Source organism: Gymnogyps californianus, chromosome 8 (genome assembly GCF_018139145.2).
Source record: "Gymnogyps californianus isolate 813 chromosome 8, ASM1813914v2, whole genome shotgun sequence".
NCBI classification, from domain to species: Eukaryota; Metazoa; Chordata; class Aves; order Accipitriformes; family Cathartidae; genus Gymnogyps; species Gymnogyps californianus.
The window spans coordinates 20,188,461-20,213,451 of NC_059478.1; the positions used below are offsets into that span (position 1 = coordinate 20,188,461).

General features: G+C 42.4%; 1 protein-coding gene across 2 annotated transcripts; it reads left to right on the forward strand.

Annotated features, from left to right (window-relative positions):
• Positions 1–1,338: 1,338 nt before the first annotated feature.
• On the forward strand, positions 1,339–24,991 carry MCOLN2 (mucolipin TRP cation channel 2). 2 transcript variants are annotated; one of them, XM_050901117.1, is made up of 14 exons: positions 1,339–1,433; positions 5,017–5,176; positions 8,318–8,491; positions 12,126–12,270; positions 12,828–12,915; positions 13,057–13,153; positions 13,617–13,716; positions 15,243–15,358; positions 16,760–16,909; positions 18,251–18,352; positions 18,470–18,592; positions 21,282–21,488; positions 22,873–22,988; positions 24,317–24,991. In XM_050901117.1, exons 1-14 carry the CDS (start codon positions 1,384–1,386, stop codon positions 24,351–24,353), a joined length of 1,665 nt encoding a protein of 554 aa, XP_050757074.1. In that variant the 5' UTR covers positions 1,339–1,383; the 3' UTR covers positions 24,354–24,991. The 2 variants fall into 2 exon arrangements, with proteins under 2 accessions (XP_050757074.1, XP_050757076.1); XM_050901119.1 differs by lacking the exon at positions 21,282–21,488.

Sequence of the window (24,991 nt, forward strand, 5' to 3'; positions counted from 1 at the left end):
AGCAGGCACAGAGAGAACTGTAAAATGCAGGTGGGGAGAGCAAAGAAGCAGATAAGGCATCAGATGATAAACTCATTACGCTTAAAAATGCCATCCTAAGGAAAACAGGGCTTTCAATGCTGTTCAAGAAGGTGTGTGGGGGTAAGAGAGTTCCTTTGTTCTGATTCTCACTGGACTCTGCAAAGAGTTGCCTGAAAAACACTGATAGTATTTCCTCATGAAAGTGAGTTGCAGGGTGCTAACCTTGGGTAACAGCTGTTTTCATACCGAGGCTCATTTCAATGCCAATGTTTTGCATATGCTCAGGTGGTGGGAACTTCTTGTTTTCAGCAGAGCTCAGATCTCTTAACAGAATGAAGTTACACCAAGGGGAAGAGAGAGGTGGGGGCCATACTTGTTTCTAAGTACGAGTTTCCATGTTGGATCGAAGCATATTCTCAAGGGATGGTAAGCAGTATGCATGCAAAAGAGGAAGAAATCAAATCCAGATATGCTCATACCTTTACAATAAAAAATTGTGTAAAGGCATAATTGATCTCTGGCAGATGGGGGGAAAAACAGATGCTGCTGTAAAAGACCAAACCTGTGATTGCATCCGTCAGGAGCATCTTCCTACCTGAGGCAGTAGCTAATATCAGATGCTTCAGAGGGCACCTTAAGAAAACTTTCATGCATGAGCTGACATAATGCTCTTGCAGCTAATTTTGAGTAACTGCACATAGATGTTTGCCTGGGCTTTTGTTCCTTCTTCTCCCTTAAGCAGTGTGACTGTAACCAAACACAGCATCATCTGAGAGCATTATGTAAGAGTCCTACACTGCCCATCCCCACCGTGTGGGCACACGGGGAGCTCACAGTTGCTGCAATGAAGCTTCTTACACGTCTGCATTGAACACCCTAGCTTGGAGTAACCACATTAAACCACATCCTCAGAGGAACGAAGTAACTTTTCAGCTGCAAAACGACCAGCTCTGTAATAGCTAATCTAACCTGACAGCCGGCCCTGCGTGTCGCCTCCTTGCCTACAACAGCAGCTACCGAGCCTTACTGTACTCGGCGAGAGCCTGAGCACCGGTGACTTTGCCGTGAAGGGAAGCGGCAGAGGTGGCGGGGCAGAGGGAGCTCCATCTGCCGCCGGTCCGGCCGGGCGGCCGCAGGGCACGTGGGCGGCGGGGCGCCCTCCTCCGCCCGGGGCCCCATAAAGGCGGCGCGGCCGGCGGGGCAGGACAGGACAGGACGCGGGGCTCGCTGGCGGGACGGGGCTGCGCGGCCCAGGCCGCTCGGGTCGCGGCGCCGGCTCCCCCCGGCCGCCGCCGAGGGCCGCCGGAGCGCCGCGCCGCTCTGCCCCGCTCTGCCCGGGCAGCGGCCGAGCCCTGCGGCCCCATGGAGATCTCCCTCAAGTACCTGCCCGGCGGACGGGCCGCCACCGGCCGGTGAGCGGGACGGGACGGGACGGGGCTGGGCGCGGCGCTGCCCGCTCGGGTCGCGCCGCCTGGCGCGGCGGGGCAGGGCAGGCGGCGGGGAGCGGGGATCAGGGCGCTCTTTCGCCAACGGCTGCGGGAGGGAGCGAAGCGCCCCGGGGCGCGGGCCGAGCCCCCGCCCGCCCTCGGGGCACGGCGGCCGTGTGGGACCGCGATAACGGGCGTGCCCCGCTGCACCAGCAACGGGGGAGGGCGGGGGCGGCCGGCGGCGGGGCTCCCGGGGGGGGCTCGGGAGAGGAGCGCTCGTGCTGTCGCGCACTGCAGCGCTCGGGCAGCAGCTGGGCCAACAGACGGAGGTGTGACTCCAAACTCGTGTTTTCAGTGTGCTGCACAAGGTAGGGTGTCTCCGCCTTACCCCCCGGGCTTTGTTTTGTCCTGCTGTTCAGCAGCTATGAAACTGCCCTGCTTGTCATGTTGCCGGTGTGCTGCGGTCACGAAGAGGAGTTGCAGGGTATGTTGTGTGTGCCCCTTGCTCTAGCTGCTTTTGATAGTGTTGGCGCTCCTCCTGCGGTAGCTTAGCGATTGGTAACGTTGGCAGCTCTGTAAAAGGAGGGTTTTTTTCTCAATTTCTTGGAGCTTGCTTTCCTGAGAAGTGCTAGGGGATGCCCTCCTCTGGGCTAGTTGTGAACTTAGTAAAAGATCATGAAGGTGAAGCTGGGGTTGCCCAGTCTGATACGTAGAACCCAACTCAGTGATTCCCCCCCCCCCCCCCCTTGTAATTTCTCCGCAGCCCGCCGCCCTCCCCCCCCATCTCGTTAATACCTCTTCAAGATGATATCTCAAGTAGCTAGAAGTTCCTGATGTGGATCTCTGATGGACAGTGTTAGTGTTGTTCCTGTAGTGAATTACTCATTAAAAACAAAAAAAAGTGAATCTGTGCTCTATAGCTTTTTAGCTGCTTGATTCAATGGTGCTTTTTCTGCTAGATGAAGAGCTACATATTAAACGCTTATTTCATAAGTAGGTAGCTGTAAATGGTAGTCATTACTGTTGAAACCTTTTTGTCGAATAGAACACTGAGCTTTAAAGTGCCTCACTACAAAACATTATCCAAACAACAGATTGTCCTACCAGATACAGCATTGCAATGGTGGCTATCCTAATGCAGCCTTTGAATTAGTAAGAATTATTATTTGTGATGCATGACACTTAACGACACTTAGATATGCATAGTAGAGTTAGTCTTCATTCACAAAACTTGCTTGTATCAGTGCTTTACAAAACATACTATAGAAACCCATGGACCGGTGTTAATTACACTACTGTGTCTGAATTGAATTGTTCTGTTACTCTGGCTTGAGCTAGGTGCTTTGTTTGGATTATTTTTAGATTATTAGGCTAATAGACATTTGGTAGCATTAGATGATTTGTTTTAAATGTAGTAAGTCACTATTAATCCCTTGGAGCTTTTTAACTTTCTTAATGCTTCAGTTCAAGGTTCTAGTTCTGCAGATTTAATGTGGTTTATTTGGATGTTATTTTTAATCTATTCTAGAAACGAATGGGTTAGAAAACAATTGCTGTATTTCACCTATTGCCAAATGAATTATTTCTTGAATATTACACCAGAGAATGCCTGTTCTTTATTGGCAGACAAAGCCCAACAGTGATATAGGCTTGAATCTCATCTCTTCCTCTTAAGCTGAAAAAGTATGTTGCTTTCCTTGGCTGAATTTCCTGCTCACAATTTCTACAGCTAATTAATAAAGGAAGCTAAAGGTATCAGTGAAAATAATCCCTAGCCAGTGGAGGGTTGTGTAAAAGTGAAAGTATTGTTATTAGTCGACATCAAGTTTTAGAATAGCTGTAAGGGCTTGAAAGACAACTTTGGAAAAAACCACCATGCCTTCCATGGTATGTGTTTGAATATGAAAGGAAATAGCGTTTCTTACAAGGTTTGCTGTTTGATTTTTAAGATATGTCACTTCAGATATGCTTTTACTGGAAGCTTAGGGGAGGATTTTGCTGAAGTCTTCGAGTGGTTCTTATGTCATATCTTCATGCTTTAAGTCTTGACCAGATCCAGCTTAAACCTGCTCTGTTTCATCTTTCTGTCCCACATACTCCTATGACTTTTACTCTGGGTTTGGTCTTGTTCATTGTGTACCCGCACAAATGCTGCTGCCTGTTCAAGAGAAGCTGGTACAGGAGTAGCAATGTCTTTAGGTGTCAGTGCAGGACTGAAGTACATATATACCTGTTTCCTTAGACAATACTCATGGCTATAATTATCATATGCTTTTCTGTCAGATGTGTTTAAATTTTTCAAAGTTTTTATATCTTAAACATCATTAAAACTAGTCCAGTATGCTTTTATTACAAATTTAAATAGGGATGTACTCCACAGTTTCTTTTTCTTAAAAACCTTCCTGTGTTTTTCATGTCTCAAAGCCAAAATCAGCCTACCTCCCATCATCTTCATGAGTGACTGATTAAGGCTGTGTAATAAAGATAACCTTTGAGCTTCTAATGTTAAAAAAAGATTTTTTTTTTTTTTTTTAAACACCCCCCCACCCCACCCCCACTTCCTCTTATGAGGAAACACCACAGTGTCGACTTTGCTGTGTTTTTTAACTTTCATCTCTCTTAAGAGATAGCTGGTTCTAGCAAATCAAATGTGCTTTGTGGTCTACAGTTTGGGCTTAAATACCTGTACGCTTCAGACAGGTGAGGACAAAAGAGGTAAGAATGCATCTGAAAACTTCGAAATGATGCTTTCTGTTTTGACCTTGAGAGAAAATGTTATCCTTTATAAAATGCAGAACATGGGGAGTAACTTTCTGGATGGTAAATGGACTGATAATTGGCTTATGTAGCCAGTTTCAGATATGATTGCTCTACCTTAACACATGGAGGGAGAAAAAATTATAAGTTTGGTTCTGATCTTTGTGTGAAGTAGGAAAGTTTTGACAATTACAGTACTGGAAAACAGGGTTAAAAAGATTAGGGGAAGGGGAAAGTTTTCAATGTCCTATTCAGTTGAGAGGGAGAAACTTAGAGTGATTTAAGACACCTACAACAACAGTCCTCTGTGCTTGTTCCTCTGATTTTTACATGCCCAGATATTTAAATAAATAAATGCCTATGAGTTTAGCCCTTAAACTGCATGTTCATAACAGAAGCGTGCTGTGAAGCCTGCTTTGGTTGTTTAGTCTTTAAGACACCTTTTTCTGGTGGTAGAATGTGGGTTATTCAGAGAAATATGTTAACAGTGGCCTCTCTTTATTTCAAATATTTAGTTTTAAGAAAGAGATAAATGTAGACTTGCTATTACTATTATAGATCCTCTTATTTAATGCCTGTTTCCTGAGAAATATTTGTGTAAATGTTGTGTTTTGATAATGTAATGTGATTGAATGATTTTTAATGATGTGATTGTAGGGAAATATTTCTTGCATTTTGCTGTAAAACAAACAAACAGAAAACTATTGCAGACCTTTTATGTCGTGTGGTGATCTGAGGTGAAACTGCAATATGAGGAAATTGTCTGCCAAAGCATTCTGTTGGTTTCTAATTAACATATTATTTATGGCAGAAATAGGATGGCTCAGTCAGATTTAGATCTAAAAGAGATGGCTCTGAAAGAGGATTTGAAGTTTTACTTCATGAACCCATGTGAAAAATACAGAGCAAGACGTCAAATACCATGGAAACTGGCTCTGCAGATTTTGAAGATACTTATGGTTACTACACAGGTAATCCTTCTTCTGTTTTTATTCTTAGAAAGTGTAGCAATGATGTGCAGGAGAAGCAGGTCTGTGGTTCTGGGCCTTTGCCATCCCCTGGGTGTTTGTTACTGACTTGAACGTCCTGCTTTTGTCCAGAAAGAAAAAATACTATGAAAGGTGTGTTGAGGGGGAAGAATAACATAAACTAAATTACAAAAGCCTCCTGGAGATTTTGGGGCAGTATTTGACCAGGTATTTTGCTGTTTTTAAGATAACACTTTAAAGCAAATTACTCTTACCACTAAATCCAACACTGTCTTCAGGCTTACTGTCACAGTACTGCTCTATGTTCTGCTTCCTGTTACGTTCATAGATTATAGTTTCACTGGACCGTTTCAAAAGTGATATTTCTTGGAATCTAGTCAGTAGCTTGAAAAGGGCATGTTCAATGTGAAAATGCTACAGTCTCTGGTGATGATGGGGATGACTGGGCTACAGGAATCGGACGTGCCCCTTGCTTCTGTCATCAAATGATGCGTTTCAAACAGTCGGGTGCGTAGATAGGTAGAGGCAAAGAAGAGGGCAGTTTTTAAACTGCACTGGTATCACAGTGTAGTTGGTTAATTTACAGTCCACTAAGAAATGGTGACTGGAGGTCGAGGGAAGCAAAACGGGACACATGTATAAGTAGAAATTATTTTTCTGGACCTTTGAAATGCAGGACTCTGACATCTGACACTTTGCAAGTACAGCTAAATATACAAGTCCTAAAAACATGCTGAGTTGCAGGATTCCAGGTTTGTGTTTGACTTGCCCGCTAGAATGAAGCATAACCCTGGCTTACATGTCCCTGCGTTTTATTGACTGCTCTCATTCTTCATCGCCCCGCTGGAAAGACGTGGCAGGCTCTCTGGCCCAGCTTGGCAGAGGGTCCGGCCTCTGCTACTGCCGTGCCCTGCCAGAGTCCTGACGGGGCTCTGTCTGCAGGCAGGAGTGGGATGCAATGGTCAGTCTGTCTAGGCAAGACTAGCTAAAATAAGCTATTTACACTAGTGCCGCACAATTGCGACCCATAGTGACAGAGCTGCTGAGAACAGGGAGCGTATTAAGGTGGGGGGGGGAAGGAGGGGGCGGGCAGTGCAAGCACAGTGTAAGCTATAAGAGGAAAGGGTGCCCCGTCTTTCTTTACTGGCAGCTGCACCTCAGATGTGGGTTATTGCCCTCCCTTCGAAGACAGGGCAGTAATCTTTGTGTGTGAGTAATAAGACACTTTGTGTGGCTCTGAAAAGGTTCAGTACTTTCAATGTATCCTAACCTACTGACTTAAATTCTTGGAGGAATCACTGAACATGTAATTTTTCTGTCTGCTGTCCCAGTCTCCTGCGATCTTTTGTGAGCAGAAGGGGTGCTCTGCTGCTTGGCTTTCAAAGGCCACAAGATTTTCTGGGTTGCTGCTTAATATTTTTCTTGTCAGTCCTGGGTCTTGCTCAGATGCCAAGCAGGTAGTCGGCAAGAAAAGGAAAATAGAGTTTCTGAAGGAAAATGTGTTGCTGTTCTGCAGGGAGGTCTCAAATGTGAGCTAATAGTAAATGGACAGGTTCAACAAGCATCTCTGTATTTCAGAGTGAGGGCAAGACCCTTGAAGGACAACCTAGGAATAAGTTAAGCTGCCTTGTAGCTGCTTCTGCCTGATGCCAGCCTGCTAGTCATGACACTTGTGGCTTCTTTGGTGTGGTGCAGCAGCTGAGGTGTCTGTGCCTGACTGAAAAGCAGAAGAGGCTTCTGTCCCAGCATGGGGTGTAAGTTTTACTCCAGTGCTGTGCTGAAATCCCCTAGGGAGTCCCCGAAGGAAACCCTGCTGAGTATGTTTTATGTCTTTGTATCACAGCTGGAAGATCCCTGATTTTTTTAGAGATACTAACTAGAGTGCTGCAGATTTATTTGTAGCATTCAGTTAGTGATTTTTTTTTTTTTTTTCAGTCAACTGAAGATGTAAATAGTTGATTTAAAACTTGGCTAAAAGTATGAAGATTCAGTTCTTAATCTGAAGACTGTACATACCCAGCAGAGCTGATATCCCCTTTTCTTTGTCCTGGCTGTGACTTTGCTGTACAACCAAACAGCCTTGCACTAAATAGTCCTGCTGCATGTATTCTTTTAGCCTGGCCCAGATCTAAGCAATTGCTTTCTAGGACAAAAGATGATCTTTTCCAGTGAAGAGGGAAAAAAATAGGTGTGCCTTCCAGTTTCCATTGTTTTGAATGAAGGAATTTGGATGTTAGTGGAGCCTGCCTGTTTGCTTTGGGGGATTTCTAAGTTCACAGTTCTTTTGCTTGCAGTTTCTCACTCTTGCTTCTTCCCTACTTCTGCCAGTTTCTTGTGGGGCTTGGAAACTCCACGCAGTAAAGAGACAGTTTCACATTTGCTGTTAGTAAGCAGTTTAAACCTAGGATGAAGGGTTAGCTGTTTGGGGCTTGGGATATCCTCCTGCTACTATGCCTGTGAAGAAACTCTTGTTGCTTGATTTTTCAGCTTCTGGGCTCCATATATGTTTTCCTTGGTGGTGGTGGGACTGGGAGCATCCATATGGTAGGGCAACACAAATTCTGAGTAGTAACTCTGCTGTCTGCTGCTGCTTCTTATTATAGCCTCCTTAACCAGCACCTGGGTCAGGCAGGTGATGCTTTTTGTTGCTGTGGGGTCCCACCTAGGTTTGCTCTAATCCTGTGCCATGCCAGAGGTAGGAATAAGGTGCAGGAGTTTGTCCCATAGCAAGGCAGGGCATTTCCGGGGTAGCAGGCTGTGCTGTTAGGTTAGCTCTTCTGCTATTTGCATCCTCAACAAAAGTTTTGGCAAATTCCAGTTAGATTTGTTGGTCCAGGATGTGTGAAAGGTGGCAGTGATCTAGCTGTCTGTTTAGTTGCTGCACTGGAAGCTTTGGAATCAGTAAGAGACTTAGATTTCTGTTTCTCTTACCCTGCATGTGGTAACCTTAACTTTAGCAGTCTTATGGCATTGGTTAACAGATTCTTTGCTCCTATTGTAGCAGGGTTACAGCAACAGGCACCTTTCTGTTTTGTATTTATTATAATTCAAAGCTGTTTCCAAAATGTTGCTGCTTGACCAGTGTTCAAAATTCAAATTTGTTTTTTTTCTTTTTCTTGTCAGCTTATTTTTTTTGGTTTGAGTAACCAGTTGGTGGTCTCATTCAAAGAGGAAAACACTATTGCTTTTAAACACCTATTCCTGAAAGGCTATTCTGGAGTTGATGAAGATGACTACAGCTGCAGTATATATACACAACAGGATGCTTATGATAGCATTTTTTATGTTATTAATCAGGTAAGTGTGTGTGTTTTATAATGAACAGTGTTAAAGCTGAAGCTATAGCTATAAACTTCTGCTAAGGTTCTGGTTTTCTGTCTCCATTCTTGGATTTCAATTTTGATATTTCAGCGAATCAGTGTAGGTGGGATGTCCTGAAGTTCCTGTAAATGTCTGCATTTTTATCTATTGGAGATGAATCTAAACCAAAATTTTACTTGGGTAGTGTGTAGTATTGAAATCCAGAAAGTTTGAAAATCGGTCATCTTGCATGAACTGGAACCTTTGTTTAGGTCTTACTTTGAAGAGCTATGGGCCTGAATATACCTATGCATGGTATTCAAAAAATTTGTGCTTACAGTTATACTGAATTGCAGCTTTGTAGTGAGTGCCAGAGGCCCCAAAATGGGGAATACGGTACTTCCAGGAATGTAGGGGCACTCGCCCTGGTTAGGGATGGTATTTTAAAGAACGGTCCCTTTACAACCATGGGAGGAAAGTGAATAAATCTAGGAAGAAAATTCAGTAAACATTTTTGTATTTAAAATTAATACATTCAAAAGTCACGAGATGAAAGAGTGTGTGTGTGGAAAATGAAACATCTCTTGTGTTTGGGGATGACGATAAGCCCAGAAACGATTCACACTGGGTGAACGGAAAGTGGCTTTAAACCACCTTTCATTTTCCCTGACCTTGGGACATCAGCTCTGACGCTTGGTTTAAAGCAGTTTTGCTGCCATCAGTTACGCCGAGCAGGCATCTGGGAGTCGCAGTGGTGCAAAGGCTATACCTCCTTCTTAAACAGGCACTCATGTCGGGGCTTGCTGCTCCCCTGCCATCTCCTCTAAGCTACAGCAGAGCCATCAACATATCAAACGTGCTGTCTCTGCTGTGCTGGACAAGGCCAAGACTCTCACTCCTGGTGTGTTAAATGAGCATTGAAGTAGTTTTCTCAGTCTTCCTTTGAACTCTCAATATTACCACTGTTTCTGCTATAAACGGTGCTTTTTTTCTTTCTTGCTTGCTTTGTCTCACTTTCCTTCTTTTGTAGGCACTAAGGCTGAGGTGAAGTCCAAATAGAAGACAGTAGAGAAATAATAGCTTTATATCCTCAAGAATGAGCCAATGTGTGGTGCAGGCATCAGAAAAAGGTCTCTTCATAAAATGTCTATGTTGTATAAATGTAGACATATCCTTTAAGGAGATTAAACTTGTGTAATCCGGGTTCTTTAGTGTTGTATGGAGTTCCTGAGGCTTTTTTATCACATGTAAGACTACAAAAAGTGTGCCTCCAGGTGAACATTATGACTGGTGTTGCTTTTTGGGGGTTTTTTGTTTGTTTTTTAAAGGATGCCTTCTAGGAAAAGTCAAGCCAGGTGACTCCTAAGCTAAAAGCAAAGTTTTTTTTATTTTGAGATAGGCAGCTGGAAGCCATAGGTTTTGGTGTTTTGTTTTGAGTTTTAGTTTAAAATGTGTGGTTGGGTTGCAGGGGTGGGGCAAGCAGAAGGATATGATATTACAGAAGATGGTAATAGTGCACAGCAAAACTGGAGTTGTAAAAACTGAATTTTGGGCTTTGTGTAATGTACCACTGCGATATTTTCACACTTTGGAAAAAAAAAAAAAAAACCCCACCCCAAACCAACAACAAAAAAACCCCCTCAAACATACTTTTCCACTTGAAAGAGTACACAGCTTTTCCTTACTCCTCTCCTGGGTCCAATTTGGAAGCTTCTATTACGAAGAAGCTGTGCGGAGTTATTGCACTTGTACCCTGCCCTGCAGCAGAGTCTGTAGGACCAGAATGTTCTGCTGGCTGCTCTGTCTGAGGCTGCTTAGAAATGTCTAAACGGGAATCTTGCTTTTACTGTTTCATAGTGTTGTTTGAAAGTGGCATGTGAGTAACCCAGAGCCACATGTTACGCTGTCAGGAGGGCAGAGCCTGAAAGCATATGTGGACGGAGCAACAGCTGTTAGATGCAGTGATCTGGAGGTGTCCTCAGAGGGATGTGGCGTTGTGACTAACTACTGTTTCCACTCACTTGACCTGCCTTAGTCAGACTTGGCTTCCTTAGTTTACTCTGAGTGAAGATAACATTCTGACAGGGTACGGAGGCTGTGCTTTTCTCCTGGGCTGTCTAAACTTGTTGCAGGCTCAGCTGTGAGGACTCGAAGCAGCACTGTGAGGCAGAGCTTTGGATGGAAATGCGGTAGTTCCTGTTGCAGTTTCTTTTGGACATGGAGCATGTGGTTGTTAATGACTGCTGGAATTTTGTGCCCCACAAGATGGGCTAGTGGTCATAATGCCCACAGGAAGGAGGAAATAGGATGACAATGAATGATGCATAATAACAAAATCTGTGTTTAAGGGGAAAAGGGTCTAATCTGTATCAAAGCCAGCTGAACAATTTTTTTTAAGGAATGGGAAGCCTTGTCTGACTTCCCATGTTTATTTACTTCAGGCCTCCTGGGAAGCTAAATGCTTCCTTCAGAGCAGACCAGTGCTGTACATTGCCCTGAGCTCTTTCAGTAGGTGAGGTAATGATAAAATGATAACGATATTGCTAGATGTTTATGCCTTCTTCCTCAAAGGGCCATGGGTCTCTCTGGCTTCTCTTGGACGATGTTAGCTGGTGCTAAGCTGAGCTGGCAGGCAGCTGCCTTCATGGTTAGTCATTGATCTCCTCAGCCGTTGAGGAGCCAAGAACCACAGGGAGAGCTGTGCCCCAGGGGTTTGCCTCGCTTGTGCAGGACTGGAAGGTGGGACTCCAGGGATCAGAGGATGTATCTTGCTTCCAGCAGACACCGAGGACATGTGGAAGGCAAGTCAGGAGAGGACTGGGCTTGAATGGAGTTCTTCAGTGGGGCTGATCCGTGTGTGGACAATGCTTGGCTTGGCATAGCTTTGTTTACTTCCACATCTAGTCTTTGTTTTCAAGCATATCTTGCATATGAAGAAGGTGACTTGTGCTGTATTTAGAGTAAGTGGAAAAAGAAAATACCTTCCTCACAGGCATGTTTTCAGTTGCTTCTGTGCTTGTGTAAAGCAGGCAGGTTAAATTACTTTTGGAGGCTGCCCAAGCTCTGTGTATGTTCCTTGATTGCTGGTTATATAGTGAATGTGTGGCTTCCCTCTTCTATAGTTGCACAGGGAGCAGCTTTGGTTTTGCTCTTGGGGTGGATTTGATAAGAACTGTGACTTGGATTGTACGTAAAGCAATCAAGTTTCAACTGATGTGAAAACTAACACATTCATGAGATAAATACATAAGATAGCCTTGGAGTGTGCATGGTTAGTAGCAATACTGCATTGAAGTCGCTGCCAGGCATCTAATGAAAAGCTGTCTGCTGACTTGCTGTCTGGCACACAGGTAATCATTTGCAGGCAGCCCAGTAGGTACAGGGCTCCCAGTCACCGTGTCACCAGGATGCTAGTCACTACTAATTGGTGGCCAGCAGCCCTCTGAGCTTTCCATGAGATATCCACCCTCAATTTACAGACTTTATGTGAAAGTAAAGATTTTTTGTTTCGTTGGTTTTTTTAAATGTAAAATGCTATATTGATACACATAACTGAGATTGCAAGTTACTATCTAATGCAAAAGAGATGACTATCTCTGTAACTTCTGCTTCTGTTTTGTTTTTAAACTAGTACAGGCAATTAAAGAACATATCCCTAGGGACGCTTGGTTATGAACATGAAGGATCAGGTTTAAAAATCTGTAAACAACAGTACAAGAAAGGCGCAATGCTTCCTTCCAATGATACGCTGAACATAGATGTTTCTACTGAAACAGGTAAGGTACTGTTGTACTAAAAATGTCTTGCTGTGGAGTACTTATATTCTAATGCTAAATCAGTAAGGCTTAAAATCAATAGCTTTTTGCGTGGCAATCACAGGAACATTACCGTGCCTCTTGCCTATTTCCCTCTTGGTTTTTAGTACCTGCCTAGAAATGACAGCTGTGTAGACTATAGGAAGCTCTTTTCAACTGCTGTCATTAGTGGGTTGTGGAGGTCTTTGTTTGTGGCTGGTGTTTTGTTTTGTTTTTTTTCTTCCCCCTCCCCTCCATGCAGAAGGTTCAAATACAGAATTCTGGATGCTGGTCAGTCTGTACCTTCAGTGGGTGAGTGTCCTTATTGCCTCTCAGAGCTGAGTCCTGGCTGCTAGCTGCTCAAGAGTTAGTACGTGAACCTGCTTCTGATCCCACTAGCTTGGCCTCTGTACAAATAGGTTTGCTCAAAATTAACATTTTGCCTGATTAGGACTTGCCATTCAACCTGATTATCTCAGTTTTATGCTGCTTTGTATGTGAAGTTTTTAAGATTACAGCTTTTCCTCATCTCTTTCCAGAATGTATCTTTTTAAAGCCACAGGAGTTAGCTGGTAAGAAGGCTGAACTGAAGCTGAACTCCTCTTTTTTCAATCTTGAATTTTACAGGTAAAATGGTGGTGGGGACTTTTTTTTTAATTTGAACTTGTCATTTCATATGAATATCGTGGATTCTGATTTTTGCAGTTTGTATGTGTGTGGTTTTTTGTGTGTATTTAAATATATTTATACGCTTTTTAAAACATCCAGGCTTATACAGGTTGAAATCTCCTTCAAGCTGAAAGGCATTGCTCTACAGACAATCCATGCCCGTGAATTGCCTGACTGCTATGCATTTCAAAATACTGTAAGTGAATATGGAGTATGACACTTCCAACACTGTATATATAAACAAGAGCTTAAGCTAAGGGGTAGGCATGATCCTCATGTCTAGACTGCAAGGGAGAACCAGTTGAGCATGTCCTGGCCATTACCCCTCCTTCCCAAAGGCTGCTGAAATGGTGTTGCCATGGGACAATGTTGTTTAGTAACATATTCCAGCTGGTAACTTCATAACCTGAGAAAGGGATAAGTAATTGTTATTCTTCTAAAGGTTAAACTTGAAGTTTGGCTTCTTGGAGTACTGTTTTTTTATGCAGTACGTGACATGTTCTCAAATTATGTCTACACCACCATTTATGGTGACAGCTTTCTTAAAGCTTACCTGACCAACAAATATTAATGCATACTATGTCAAAGCATTTAGCAGGATTTGTTTTCTGGAATGAAGTTTTGCTAGTCTTGTTTCTGATATACTTCTGTGTTTCCAGATAACTTTCAATAATGGAGCCCACAGTGGAAAAATCAAAATCTATCTTGATAGTGACACTGATATTCAAGAATGCAAAGACTGGCACGTATTTAGCTCTGGTAAGTATGGTGCATGTGTGTTTGCATGATAGCAGTGTTATGCATCTCCCGTCACTTCCCCTGCTCTGTAACAGTCTGTCCAGCAAGACATTCCCCATCCTGTTCATCCTCCTCCTGTCCTTAAAACAAGACAAACCGCACCCCCTCCCCCCTTGCCTAATGCAACTCATTACCTCTTTGTAATTGAGAGCTGGGAAATAATTCCTTTTTGTGAGGGTATTGAGGTGAGATGACATGGGCATCTCTGTATAATGATGTGTGTTAGCAGCAAGCTCTATCTGGAAGGAGGATGAATGTTTGTTCTACAGATTTTAATTGTTCTGCTGCTCTGAGATTACTCAAATAATTTAATGCACTAACAATGGTAAATTCCCAACTCAAACCTTCTACAGCTTTCAATTTTTTTTCCCTCTAATTGAAGCGTACTATTTCTGAAAGTAGAGATTTTTTTTTTTGCCACTGCTGCTAGATGTAATGATGTGCGTGAGCAAAGGGTGGCATCTGCCTTGTATTTCTAGTGTTAAAGCTTGGTCTGACAGCTAGGGAATGTGCACTAAAGGCCCCTTCGGAGGAATAGTAGCTGTGACTGAGCACTGTGCAACTGCTTCTCTCATGTGTTGACTTGCTGTAAAGAACTGTAGCGGAGTAATAGTTTTCAGTGTGCTATATAGGATCTCAATTAACAGACAGGTCAATGGCCTGCCTTTTGCCTGGGCAAAGCCAACTTTTCTCTGATAATGCCATGTTGTACTGATATTAAAGTGGTATCTTATAGTATGTTCTGAATAACCACAAAGTGCTTTGGCTTGCGTCTATGTACAATAATTTCTTGCGGCTGTCTTCCAACCAGCTATTCTTGAGTAGGTTATTTTGCATGTAATAACCAGCTGAGGGAGCATGCATAATTCTGTAACAAAGGTGAGCTGAAGTGCTACTGCAACAATTAAAAATGAGTGTTTGCCTGTTTTTCATATAGTGAAAAGCTATGTTGTGAAAAAGGTAGGGACAATTGATGTGAGTAAGCAAAGGAAAACACCTGATTTGGGTTCACATGATGGCTTCTAAACCTGTGGATGAAAAGAATACAGTACAGAAAGTCAAACAAGTTTCTGATTGGAGGTCAGGGAATGAGAAATAAGACAGGATTTTTTGGTTTTTAGTTTAATAGTGTTGATACAGGCCAAAGTATGCGTTTCCTTTACCCTGTATAGTTGTAACACTGTTGGAGCACAGATGGACAGGTAAACAGTGGAAAAAGGGGACACCTGTATTAATACACCCATTTTTGATTTTATTTTGAAGAACTTGAACATGCTTTTCGTTCTTGTGGCCCAATCTCCATAGCTGTCTTGATGTAATTCTCTGGACAGTTGTGCTCAAGATACGCTTGCAGGAAGAGTATTTCTTACAACCCATCTGTTTATGGGGTGAGAGTGTTTAAATGCAAAATACGTGACATTTTGTAACAATTTGTGCTCAGAGATGTGAAAAGGCTAACTCTACTTCCTTTCCTTGACTCTTTACAGTTCTCCAGAAGAACACTCAGTATATCCTGGTCTTCGATGGATTTGTCATTTTAAGTTGCTTTGCTTCTCTCATCCTCTGCACACGATCCATTGTTCTTGCCTTGAGACTACAAAAGGTAAGTACAGTGCTCATAATCTCAATGCTTATTTTGTCTCTGTCTTGTTTACTGCTAGTCTTGTGAAGTGATATGTTTTGAAACATTGAGTAGTAAATCTGTTGCAGGATGTTGCTCTCTTGCTGGTATCTCTGTCTCTAGAAAGGATGTGTAGATGTCTGTGATGAACAGTTGCTAGCTGAATGGATGTTACTTCTGTTTTGTGTAGTGCTGTAATATGAAGTATTTTATTGAATCTCTCAAGGGCAAAAGAAGACGACTTTTTTTTTTGTCCAGGACTTTACGCAAAAAAAGACTTGAGTCTTTGTGCTGCTAACAGCCAACAACACATTCTGCACCTTCAAAACATGAATTCTTCGTTCCCTGGCTTCAGCGTAGAATTCCCATAGAGGTCTTGTCATAAATTAATGCTTTAATGAACATCTCTTAAAGCCAGCTCTAACCAGAGAAAATGTAAAGCATAGCATATACTCTAACTCTGGCTGGTTTTTTTTGGTCTTTCTGGGGCTGGAACCGCCCTTTTTTCAGTTCTTCTTTCCTTCTTCTCCCTCCCCAACCCCTGATCACCATCTGCTGTCACCTTCCCTGCTCATCCTCCTTTGTAGACTGAGACTAGCCCTGTCCAACTTCATCTCAAGCTGCTTGCAGAGCTTCATGTAAGCAGACTCAGCTCTTCTGGTCCAAATACTGATGCAGAAACACAGGCTGGGCCCTGAGGTGTGCCAGCTTATAACCATTAATTGACACAAGCTTTGCAAGCATGTGGCTTATGAGAGTTGGAAGAAGAGTTCAGGATAGGTAGGATATGAAAGCACAGATACTTGTTTATCTTGTTCCATATATCCTTTTGTAGCTTGTAAACAAGACAAGGGTGAAGAGGACACAGTTCAGCAAAGGCATTGTCAAACTGCTGTCAGGAATAGGGACATCAGCATTTATGCATGAGCAAAAAGAGCAAGTGAAAGCAAATAGGCGGTGTTGGGTGTGGGAAGTGATTTTGTCAGCTCTGTTGGAAATGAGAGCTCATGCCTTATAGTTGTATTTGAGTTATTAATTCTCCTCTTCGCTGCTTTAGTTGGGTGGCCTTGCTCTGTTGGAGGTGGATAGAAACTCTTGTGAAGGGGGCTAAAAAGGAGATAACAAGCCATGGTTAGGCTAGTGGGGACTGGTTATGAAGTCAGCTGTTCTGTGGAAAGTTGGTTTCACTGGCCTAAACCAATCTTAATTTTTTTCCTATTTATTTCTGTTGCTATTGAGATTGAGGTTTTAAGCTATTATTCCAGCAAATACTATAGGAAAAGGGGGTATGTGAAACTTGAGCACTGCTACACTACTGGGGCATCTGTACATATTTTTCGTCTAAGGTGACCTGTAACCAAACATCTAAATGCTTGTCAATAGAGATTTGTGAACTACTTCTTGGAGAAATATAAGCGCCATGTCTGTCATGCTGATCGTCTGGAGTTCATAAATGGATGGTATGTCCTGGTAATTATCAGTGATGTGATGACAATCATTGGGTCAATCCTAAAAATGGAAATAAAAGCCAAGGTGAGAGTTGATAATTCAGATAAAATAGTAGTCTTGTTACAACCACGTGTAATGCGTTTTAACTTGGGGACAAATGAAAGTGAGCTATCACAGTCACTAGTAATCTTGTTTACTTTTGCTAATTCTTATTTCTTCATTTCCTAGTGCTAGTTTGAGTAATAACTGATTTTGGTCCCTTTTCCCCTAAGTCTTTCAGTAAGACCATGTAAGCTATTTGAACATCTTATTTCCACAGTGCTAAGACCCCTAATCCCTGGTATAGGACCTGTGGGTAGACAGTTACTAACAAAAAAAACCCCAACAACTTGGGTTCTTATTTCTGTAAGAAGTACTAGTACATACTGTACAGGGAAACCAAGAGTTATCCCCTTGGACAAAACAGGGGTCTTGATGGCTTGTGGGACTGGAAACATGGCTGTTATAACTTGCTTTCCTGGCCTGTCCGAACAACAGGCACAGACAGTGTCACCTGCTAGTCCTTGACCTCCCAGTCTAGGCTTGCTGAAATCTATGTTTTGTCCAGCTGGCAGCTCTTCAGGGGGAATTTTGGTTTGTTTTTTTGTTCATTTGTTTTTTCTTCAATAGAGCTCTATGTCAACAATTCATGTGTTCACAAAACTTTGTATTCTGGGAGAAACAGGGTAGGTAGTGTGCTGCTCCTGCTTCATGTGTACTAAGGCTCAAAGGGCAGATGCCTAGAGTGGCCTTCAGAGGAAACACTTGAGAACCTCCAGCTGCATGGCAAGGTGGGGGATGAGGGTAGGAAATCTTGAGCTAGATGGTTATCTCATGCTTATTGCAACCAGGTCTAGCCTTCTAGAGTAAAATGCAAGTAGAACTGGTTATAAACTTCACTGGTAGTAAAAATGATGTTCAGGCTCCGAACAGCTGGCAACCTGTTCAGAGATGTAAATGCACGTAGCATGGAAAGGGTTGTAGTCCTGAGGCTCGCTTTTCATTTAAATGATGGCTCATGTTTTTCTAAATAGCGAATGAGAGCTTGTTTGCCTAACAATAGTATATATTAACCTTTTTTTAAACAAAAATTTGGAGGGATTCAATCTAATTTTAAAACCATGTTTTAACACCAAAGTAAGGGCTTTAGTTCTTCCAGAGTTCATGCAGAATGTCAAGAATATCAGCATAGATGTGCTTTCATTTGCAGCACTATTGCAATAATAACTGCAGTTCACTTTGGTCTGATTTTTGTGATGTAGCAACATCCTTTCAATATTGGACTGCCCTGCTTTGTTTGTTTGAATTGTTGGAACTTGGATAGCTGTCAAGCTGACATACCTACTGCTTTGTAACTTGACCACCTGCTCTGTTTGAATCCCTCAGAACCTCACAAGTTATGATGTCTGCAGCATTTTACTTGGAACATCAACTTTGTTTGTCTGGGTTGGAGTCATCAGATACCTGGGATATTTTCAAACCTACAATGTAAGGCAGGAATCATATATTTAACAATTAAAGCATATATTTATATCTGTCACTCTTATTCAGGTCTCTAACTTGTGGATTTTTTCCCTTTCTCCTTTCCTCCACACTGACTTGTAGGTGCTCATTTTAACTATGCAGGCGTCATTGCCCAAAGTGCTAAGGTTTTGTTGTTGTGCTGGGATGATTTATCTTGGCTATACTTTCTGTGGTTGGATTGTCCTGGGACCTTATCATGAAAAGGTACGTCAGCAGTATTATTCCTTTTCTGGTCTAACGGCATGTGAATATCTGTGTGTGTATAGCTTTTAGTTATAACAACAGAAATGGGTCTTAAATTCATGTTTCTGTTTAAAAGCTGTAACATGAAGAACATGGGAGTGTTTCTCCTTCCATGCATACCTCCTGCCACCTGCTCCTTTTAACAAAATAACTGTGTTCTTGCTTTCATTGTGTGCTTGAACTCAGTGTAATCTCCAACACAAGGCTGTGTTTGTGATGAGTGGATGGTTTATCCAGGCAATGTCTGGCTGGAGGCTAGAGGTGCATTGGTGTAGCTCTCTTTCGCCCTCTTCTGGCAATCCCAGTTCAGTTGGGTTGACGAGGTACTAACTAGTTCACAATTACCATTTCTGGGAATCTCCTTGGCTCTGATTTCGTTTTCCCAAATCTTTCCTGTGCCATGTAACTTCAGCTCCTAAATCTTGACTCGTAAAGGGGTGGATGAATGCTTGTCCTGTTTACTTTGCTTCCTATGTGGGCGTGTGTTGTGGGGTTTTTGTTGGTTTTGTTTGTTTGGTTTTTTTAAGGTTGATATCAAAGTGTGTGCCTGGTATGTCGTCTTGTCTGAAACCTGGGTACAGAAGTAGGGCTTTGTATATTCCAAAACACAAGCAAAAACAACAGTAAAGCTTGCTTGTTTTTTTCCTTGGCGGATGCTCTATGTGACAGTTTGAAAAAAGGCAGATTCCTCTTGTGATAAATTCTAGATGTCCATTAATGGAGTACCAAATGTATGATTTCTCATTCTTGATCTCTGGTTACACACAGTATATATTGTAACAGAGACGCATGCTACAGTGCTTGCTTCAGCTTCTTGTGCCCCCAGAGCTCGGATTCCTCTGACATGATGTAATTCTCTCCTTTGAGGAATGTAGGTATTCAGTCTGCACATATTTTAAGTTGATGACAATACATTTCTCCGTGGGATGCTGGGTGCTGTGGGATCCTCTGTTGTACTAGAGGCTCAATTGTTTATAACAGGCACAGCATAAATACTGTTGTAACTTCCCTGCAGCAAGTACATTAATTATCTGAGCAAAAGGAAGTGTAGTCAATAATATGCTTATCTATGAAAATGTTGTCTCTTGCTAAGTATCACAGATCAACGTCAAGGAAAGCAGCTGTAGTTGTCTGGGGGGCTCCTGTTTCTGGCAGTTCCCCAGTACCCCAGTGGAAGGCAGTGTGGCACTGCAGAGCCGGCGGAGCCCAGGGCTGGCTTCCCAGGGCTCTCCGGCTGCACAAGCCATCCCTGGTAAGAAATGGGAAGAGCCTTCCCTGCTGTGCAGGTACGCAGGAGAGAGGTCCTTATGCTCAGAAACATAGAAATACGTATGTTGCTTTTCCTTCCTCTGCTACAGCCAGAGAGAGGGAGTGGGAATTCTGCATTTTGTGTTATGTCAGTCCAGGGGCTTATAGGTGAGCAGTCCTTAGCAGGTCTCTCTCTGTGCCAGTGCATCAAAACTTGTGGATTGCTCAAAAATTACCCATGCCATGCCCCCCTTCTTCCCAGATAATGTACTGCTGGGTTTCATAATGGCTTTAAAAATAAATAAAAATAATAATAATAAAAAAATAAGCCATAGGTAAAACCAGACCTGCTGTTCCTGTGCAACAGTATATTCTCCTTACAAGCACATGCCTCTTGACATCTTGTCTTCAATATAGGACCACAATTCAAGTGAGTGTAGTTCTGCTGAGTGAGTATTATCAATGTTACTTCATTGATAATAGCTGCATTAAAACATTGTGCATTAATTCATATTGTCCGATAAAGTATAGTTAACATATCCAGTTATTTGGAGGGGCAGAGCAAGAGGGGGAAGTGTGCTTACCTGGTGGCTGAATGGAATTTAGCCTCAGCGCATGTTCCAGCTTGAGGAAATGGAGTTAGGGATTTAAGAGAATGTCCTTGAAAGGAAAGCATGATTTTGTCCGGGGTGTGCTTCAGTAGCTTCACAATACAGCAATAGCTTGTACCTACAGCTCAGAGAGCGCTTTCTGAATGACAGATAGATGCAAGACAAGTCTAGTTTAGACCATTTGAGCTCTTGAAGTCTAATGCTATCTCTAACTCCTTAATACAATATTGATTAATTACCCATGCTCGAGTAATGCTGCAGAGCTGGGAAACCAGAGGATGTGGATTCTGTTCCCAGCATACCACCACTGATTTACTGTATAGATTCTGTGAAATCACTTTATCTGTGCTTTGGCAAATGGAATAATATTTCCCTGCAGGTCTAAAATTGCTTAAAATTCAGTAACTTAAACTTTCTGCGGTGGTCAGTTATTGACTGTTTTGCCTGTTGAGCATCACAAGGTTATTTCTTGGTAATAAATCTTCTTATTTCTTGGTAATAAATCTTCTTATTTCTGATGTCAATATATAATGCTTAGCCAAGATTATATTTCTGCACAGCTCTATTACTGACATGTATGTTTTGGCCTGAATGTACAGGAAAGAAAGTGTGGTAGCATTTGATTGACTGGGTTGGCTTTCTTCTTCTGCTATGAGTAAAACTCTAAAAAAACAAAAAAAAACCCCAAAAAACCAAACCCACTTTCGTTTTTATAACACTTTTCACTTTCCCTTTAATCTGGATGATTGATCTTCACATTCTATTAATAATTTGTACTCATTACTTCCTAGTTTGAAGATCTGAACACGGTGGCTGAGTGTCTGTTTTCTTTGGTCAACGGTGATGATATGTTTGCAACATTTGCTCAAATCCAGCAGAAGAGCACGCTGGTGTGGGTGTTCAGTCGGTTATATCTGTACTCCTTCATTAGTCTGTTTATATACATGATCCTCAGCCTTTTTATTGCACTCATTACCGACTCCTATGACACCATAAAGGTAAAATGTTTGTTTTCTGCTACACTTCTAATCAGTTTTGTACTCATTCTTGTTAATCACTCAACACCATACTATCTAGCATTATTTATGATGACTGTGAGACTATTAAAATCTTTTAGCTTAGTCTGTGTTGAAATTGGGAGGATGACTGGGTAGTCATCCAAACGACTAAGCAATAATTTGTTTGGAAAATCATCCTTAGTGTGTGTCCCTGTCTTGTATTTTCTGCTGCTTCACCTGGCTTCAAAAAGATAACAGCTAATGGAAACATAAGTGGAAGGATGAATGGAAAGAGTCAGTTTTTAAGTATAGTTACGCAGAGCCAGATAAGTCTTGTTTAGAGTGAACGTTTCTTCTCGTGGCACCAGAAGCTGAGGTCAGGAAGGGTTTGCTGGCATCTCAGAGACTATCCCCTTGGCAGGAGTGTGGCAAGGGCCAAGCAGATAACTCTAAACTCATTTAGGTGTCCAGGCTTGCTTAATGTGCTGCTTGGAAATGTGTGGTTAAAAGGAAACATCTTCAGAAAGACCCACTACTTCTTGTTCAAGTTAAAATTGCAAAAATTGCACCATCCATTTCCAGTATAAACTGGCTGAAAGTGAAACGAAGTTTTTGGTAATTACCTTTTGTTCTTGTCCTCTAGTGCTGTTTCCCCTTCATGCTCCGGGTAGCTGCAGTAACCAGTGGGAAGGCAATGTGGGTCATGCTGTCTAGCTGTCATCCCTTTCTTGTCTTAGTGTCAGATAAACAGGCCAGCAGAACAAGGCTAGTCTGACATGAACCACTACTTCCAGACCGAGCAAGAGTTCCACTTTCTAAGCATCTCAAAATACCACTTACTTGTCTGTGCTTCTGAGTGTATTGATGGTCTGACCTGCAAAATAGTGTTTTACTGTTACTCTTCCCTCGGAGCACTTCACGTGGATCAATGGGGAGCCGCTTCAGTGTGCTGAACTGGTGTTTTGCAGAGCATTTCTTCAGCATGGCAGTGCTGAATATCCATGTTAGGGCCCTTCAAATCCAGCATTGGGGTTCCTAGGGGAAGTGAGCCCAGGGCACTCACAGTGAGCACAGCAGCTGATGTGAACAAGGAAGAATCAATGCCAGTATGACTTGAGATCACTTGCTTGGTCTTACGGACAGCAAACAAAATGTAAGAGAATCTGTGAACAATATGAGTTTTATGTCACATAGATTGCTTTGTTCCACCAACTACATATGTGGTGTTTCTAGGATGGGATTGTATTTTTTTTTATTCCTACAGCAATACTGAACAAATGAACCAAACAGTCTGGTTTTGGCTATCACACTCTAGAGGAAATTTTAGAACAATTCATGCCCAGTAACTTCTCATGTGTTGTAAATAAAATGCTTTCTTTTTCAGAAATACCAACAAAGTGGGTTTCCAGTAACAGATCTACATGAATTTCTAAAAGACCATGGCAATGTTGGTTACAGAAAAGAACAGACTTCCATGCCATTCATCTGCTGCTGTAGGAGGTCAGTAGGGTGTTTTTAATGAGTGCTTTTTCTCAGAAGTACACCAGTTAGCTTCTCACTGCAAAGTGCTGTTTCACAAATGCTGGAACACCCAGAATTCAGCCAGTGGAGTATTTGGACGCTGTTGTTCCTCTTGTGCTTTACTTGGTGCCAGATCTTTAGTCTGCTGATGGTGCAGGGGTGGCAATTCTGAGCTTAAATGCATGTTTTAAGTGTTTTGCTCTTATGAAAACTACCATGCAGAAACTGGTGGAAGTTGATGGGAGGACTGCGGAGTATAACATGGAACTGCCAAGGAGTCAGGAGAAAACTAAGTCTCTGCTTCTTAGGGTTTTGCAAGTCTTCTGTTTCTAAAAAGCTTTTCCACTAGGCTGGGAGCAGTAGCAGGAAGCAAGAGAATGTGATTCAGCCAGGGACCAGTACTTAATCCCAAAGCTGTGCTGTTCCTGTGAGGCAAACTGGTTCAATACCATCTGTCAGAATATTGGAAACACACTTGTAAAGTCTGGTTGCCACCAAACTCAAGCCTTTGGAGGTCTTAGCAGTGGTCCTTTTTAACCTGGTGTTGGTGAGAGATGAACGTCTCACCTGGTGCTTGCCAGTCTGGAAGTCAATTCTTTGAATTCTGTTTCTGAGGAAACCTAACACACCTCTGAATCCCTTACTGAGAGAGGAGAGATCTTGTCACTGTCCCTAGGCAGTCCGGGAGAATTCATGCTTGTGCACAGAATGGTTGTGGGCACCATGCAAGGAAGCCAGGCTATGGGAGAAGGAATAGAGCCGAATGTGAACGCTTATTCAATCCCAGCTGGTGTAACAAATCCTATTTTAGCAGTAGGATACTTGTCTACTTATATACTGAGGCTTTTGTGAAATGCAACTTTATACTTTTGATGTACTCTGGCAAAGGGAAGCCTCATAGCCAAAAAGGAGCATGTGAGATGATGAGGGGCAGGTATCCCAGCAGTTGCTGTGGACACTTGAAAGCCAACTGGTTAATAAGAACTTCAGCCAGGTACAGCTTCAGGTTTCACATCCAAGTTGTTGTGCAGGATAAGAGATTTTTGTCTGCCTGAGCATAATAAATAAGCTTTACTGTAATATGCTGCAGAGTATTGAGGGCACAAGCCTGGTAGCTGGAGTGAAAATCTAGAGCTTTTGCTACGATAGCAGTTTCTGCTTGATTGTCCCAGTGCAGGTGTTGGAGCTGTATGCTGAATTGGGAGAGCACGGAAGAGAAGGATCAAAACTCAACTTACTTTTGTATGGGTAAATGCTTCCTATTGCATTTCTTGCTGAATGAAAAATTTTAATTTTTTCTCTTGCAGACAACAGAGTGATGACAACTTGATACTTATTAATTGATGATTACACGTTGAAACTCACCACTAATATATGCAAAGAAAGCATAGTTGTATGGAGAAGAATAATTCTCCAAATTGCAATGAAACCCACTGTCTGGACCTGCCTCGTTGTGAACAGACTAATCTTACCTAATTAAGGTGTTGGGGGAGAAAAGCTGCTAATGTGACATCAGCTGGCTGACCAGGAGGAGAGCCCAGAAGCTGTGTCTGGAGGAGAGCTGTGAAGAACTCTGTATTCTTGCCCCAAGTTCTGTCATGTTAAAGAAGGCTGATCCTTGAGCATTGTCCATGGGAGCTCTGTTTGCTAGTCACCTCTAGGAGGAAGGAAAGTGGCCCTGAATCAGCTGTTGTTGTTAATAAGAAAAAGAATTATATGAAAATAATTTTAAAAAAATAATTCCATGTTCAAAAGTATTAAATAAAAGGTAGTCAAGAAGAAGGAAGTGCATCACATAAAGTGATGCATTCAGCCTGTAATTTCTACTTGGCACACTTCATTTCCTTGAAATAAATTTATGTAAAACTACAAAGCTGCACAAAAGTGCAAAATAATTGCTGTTCTCCCGCTTGTATATCATCTATAGATCATGGTCCTTTCTTCAACAGCTTTACTAAAAAAAAAAGCAGTTTGTTATCCTT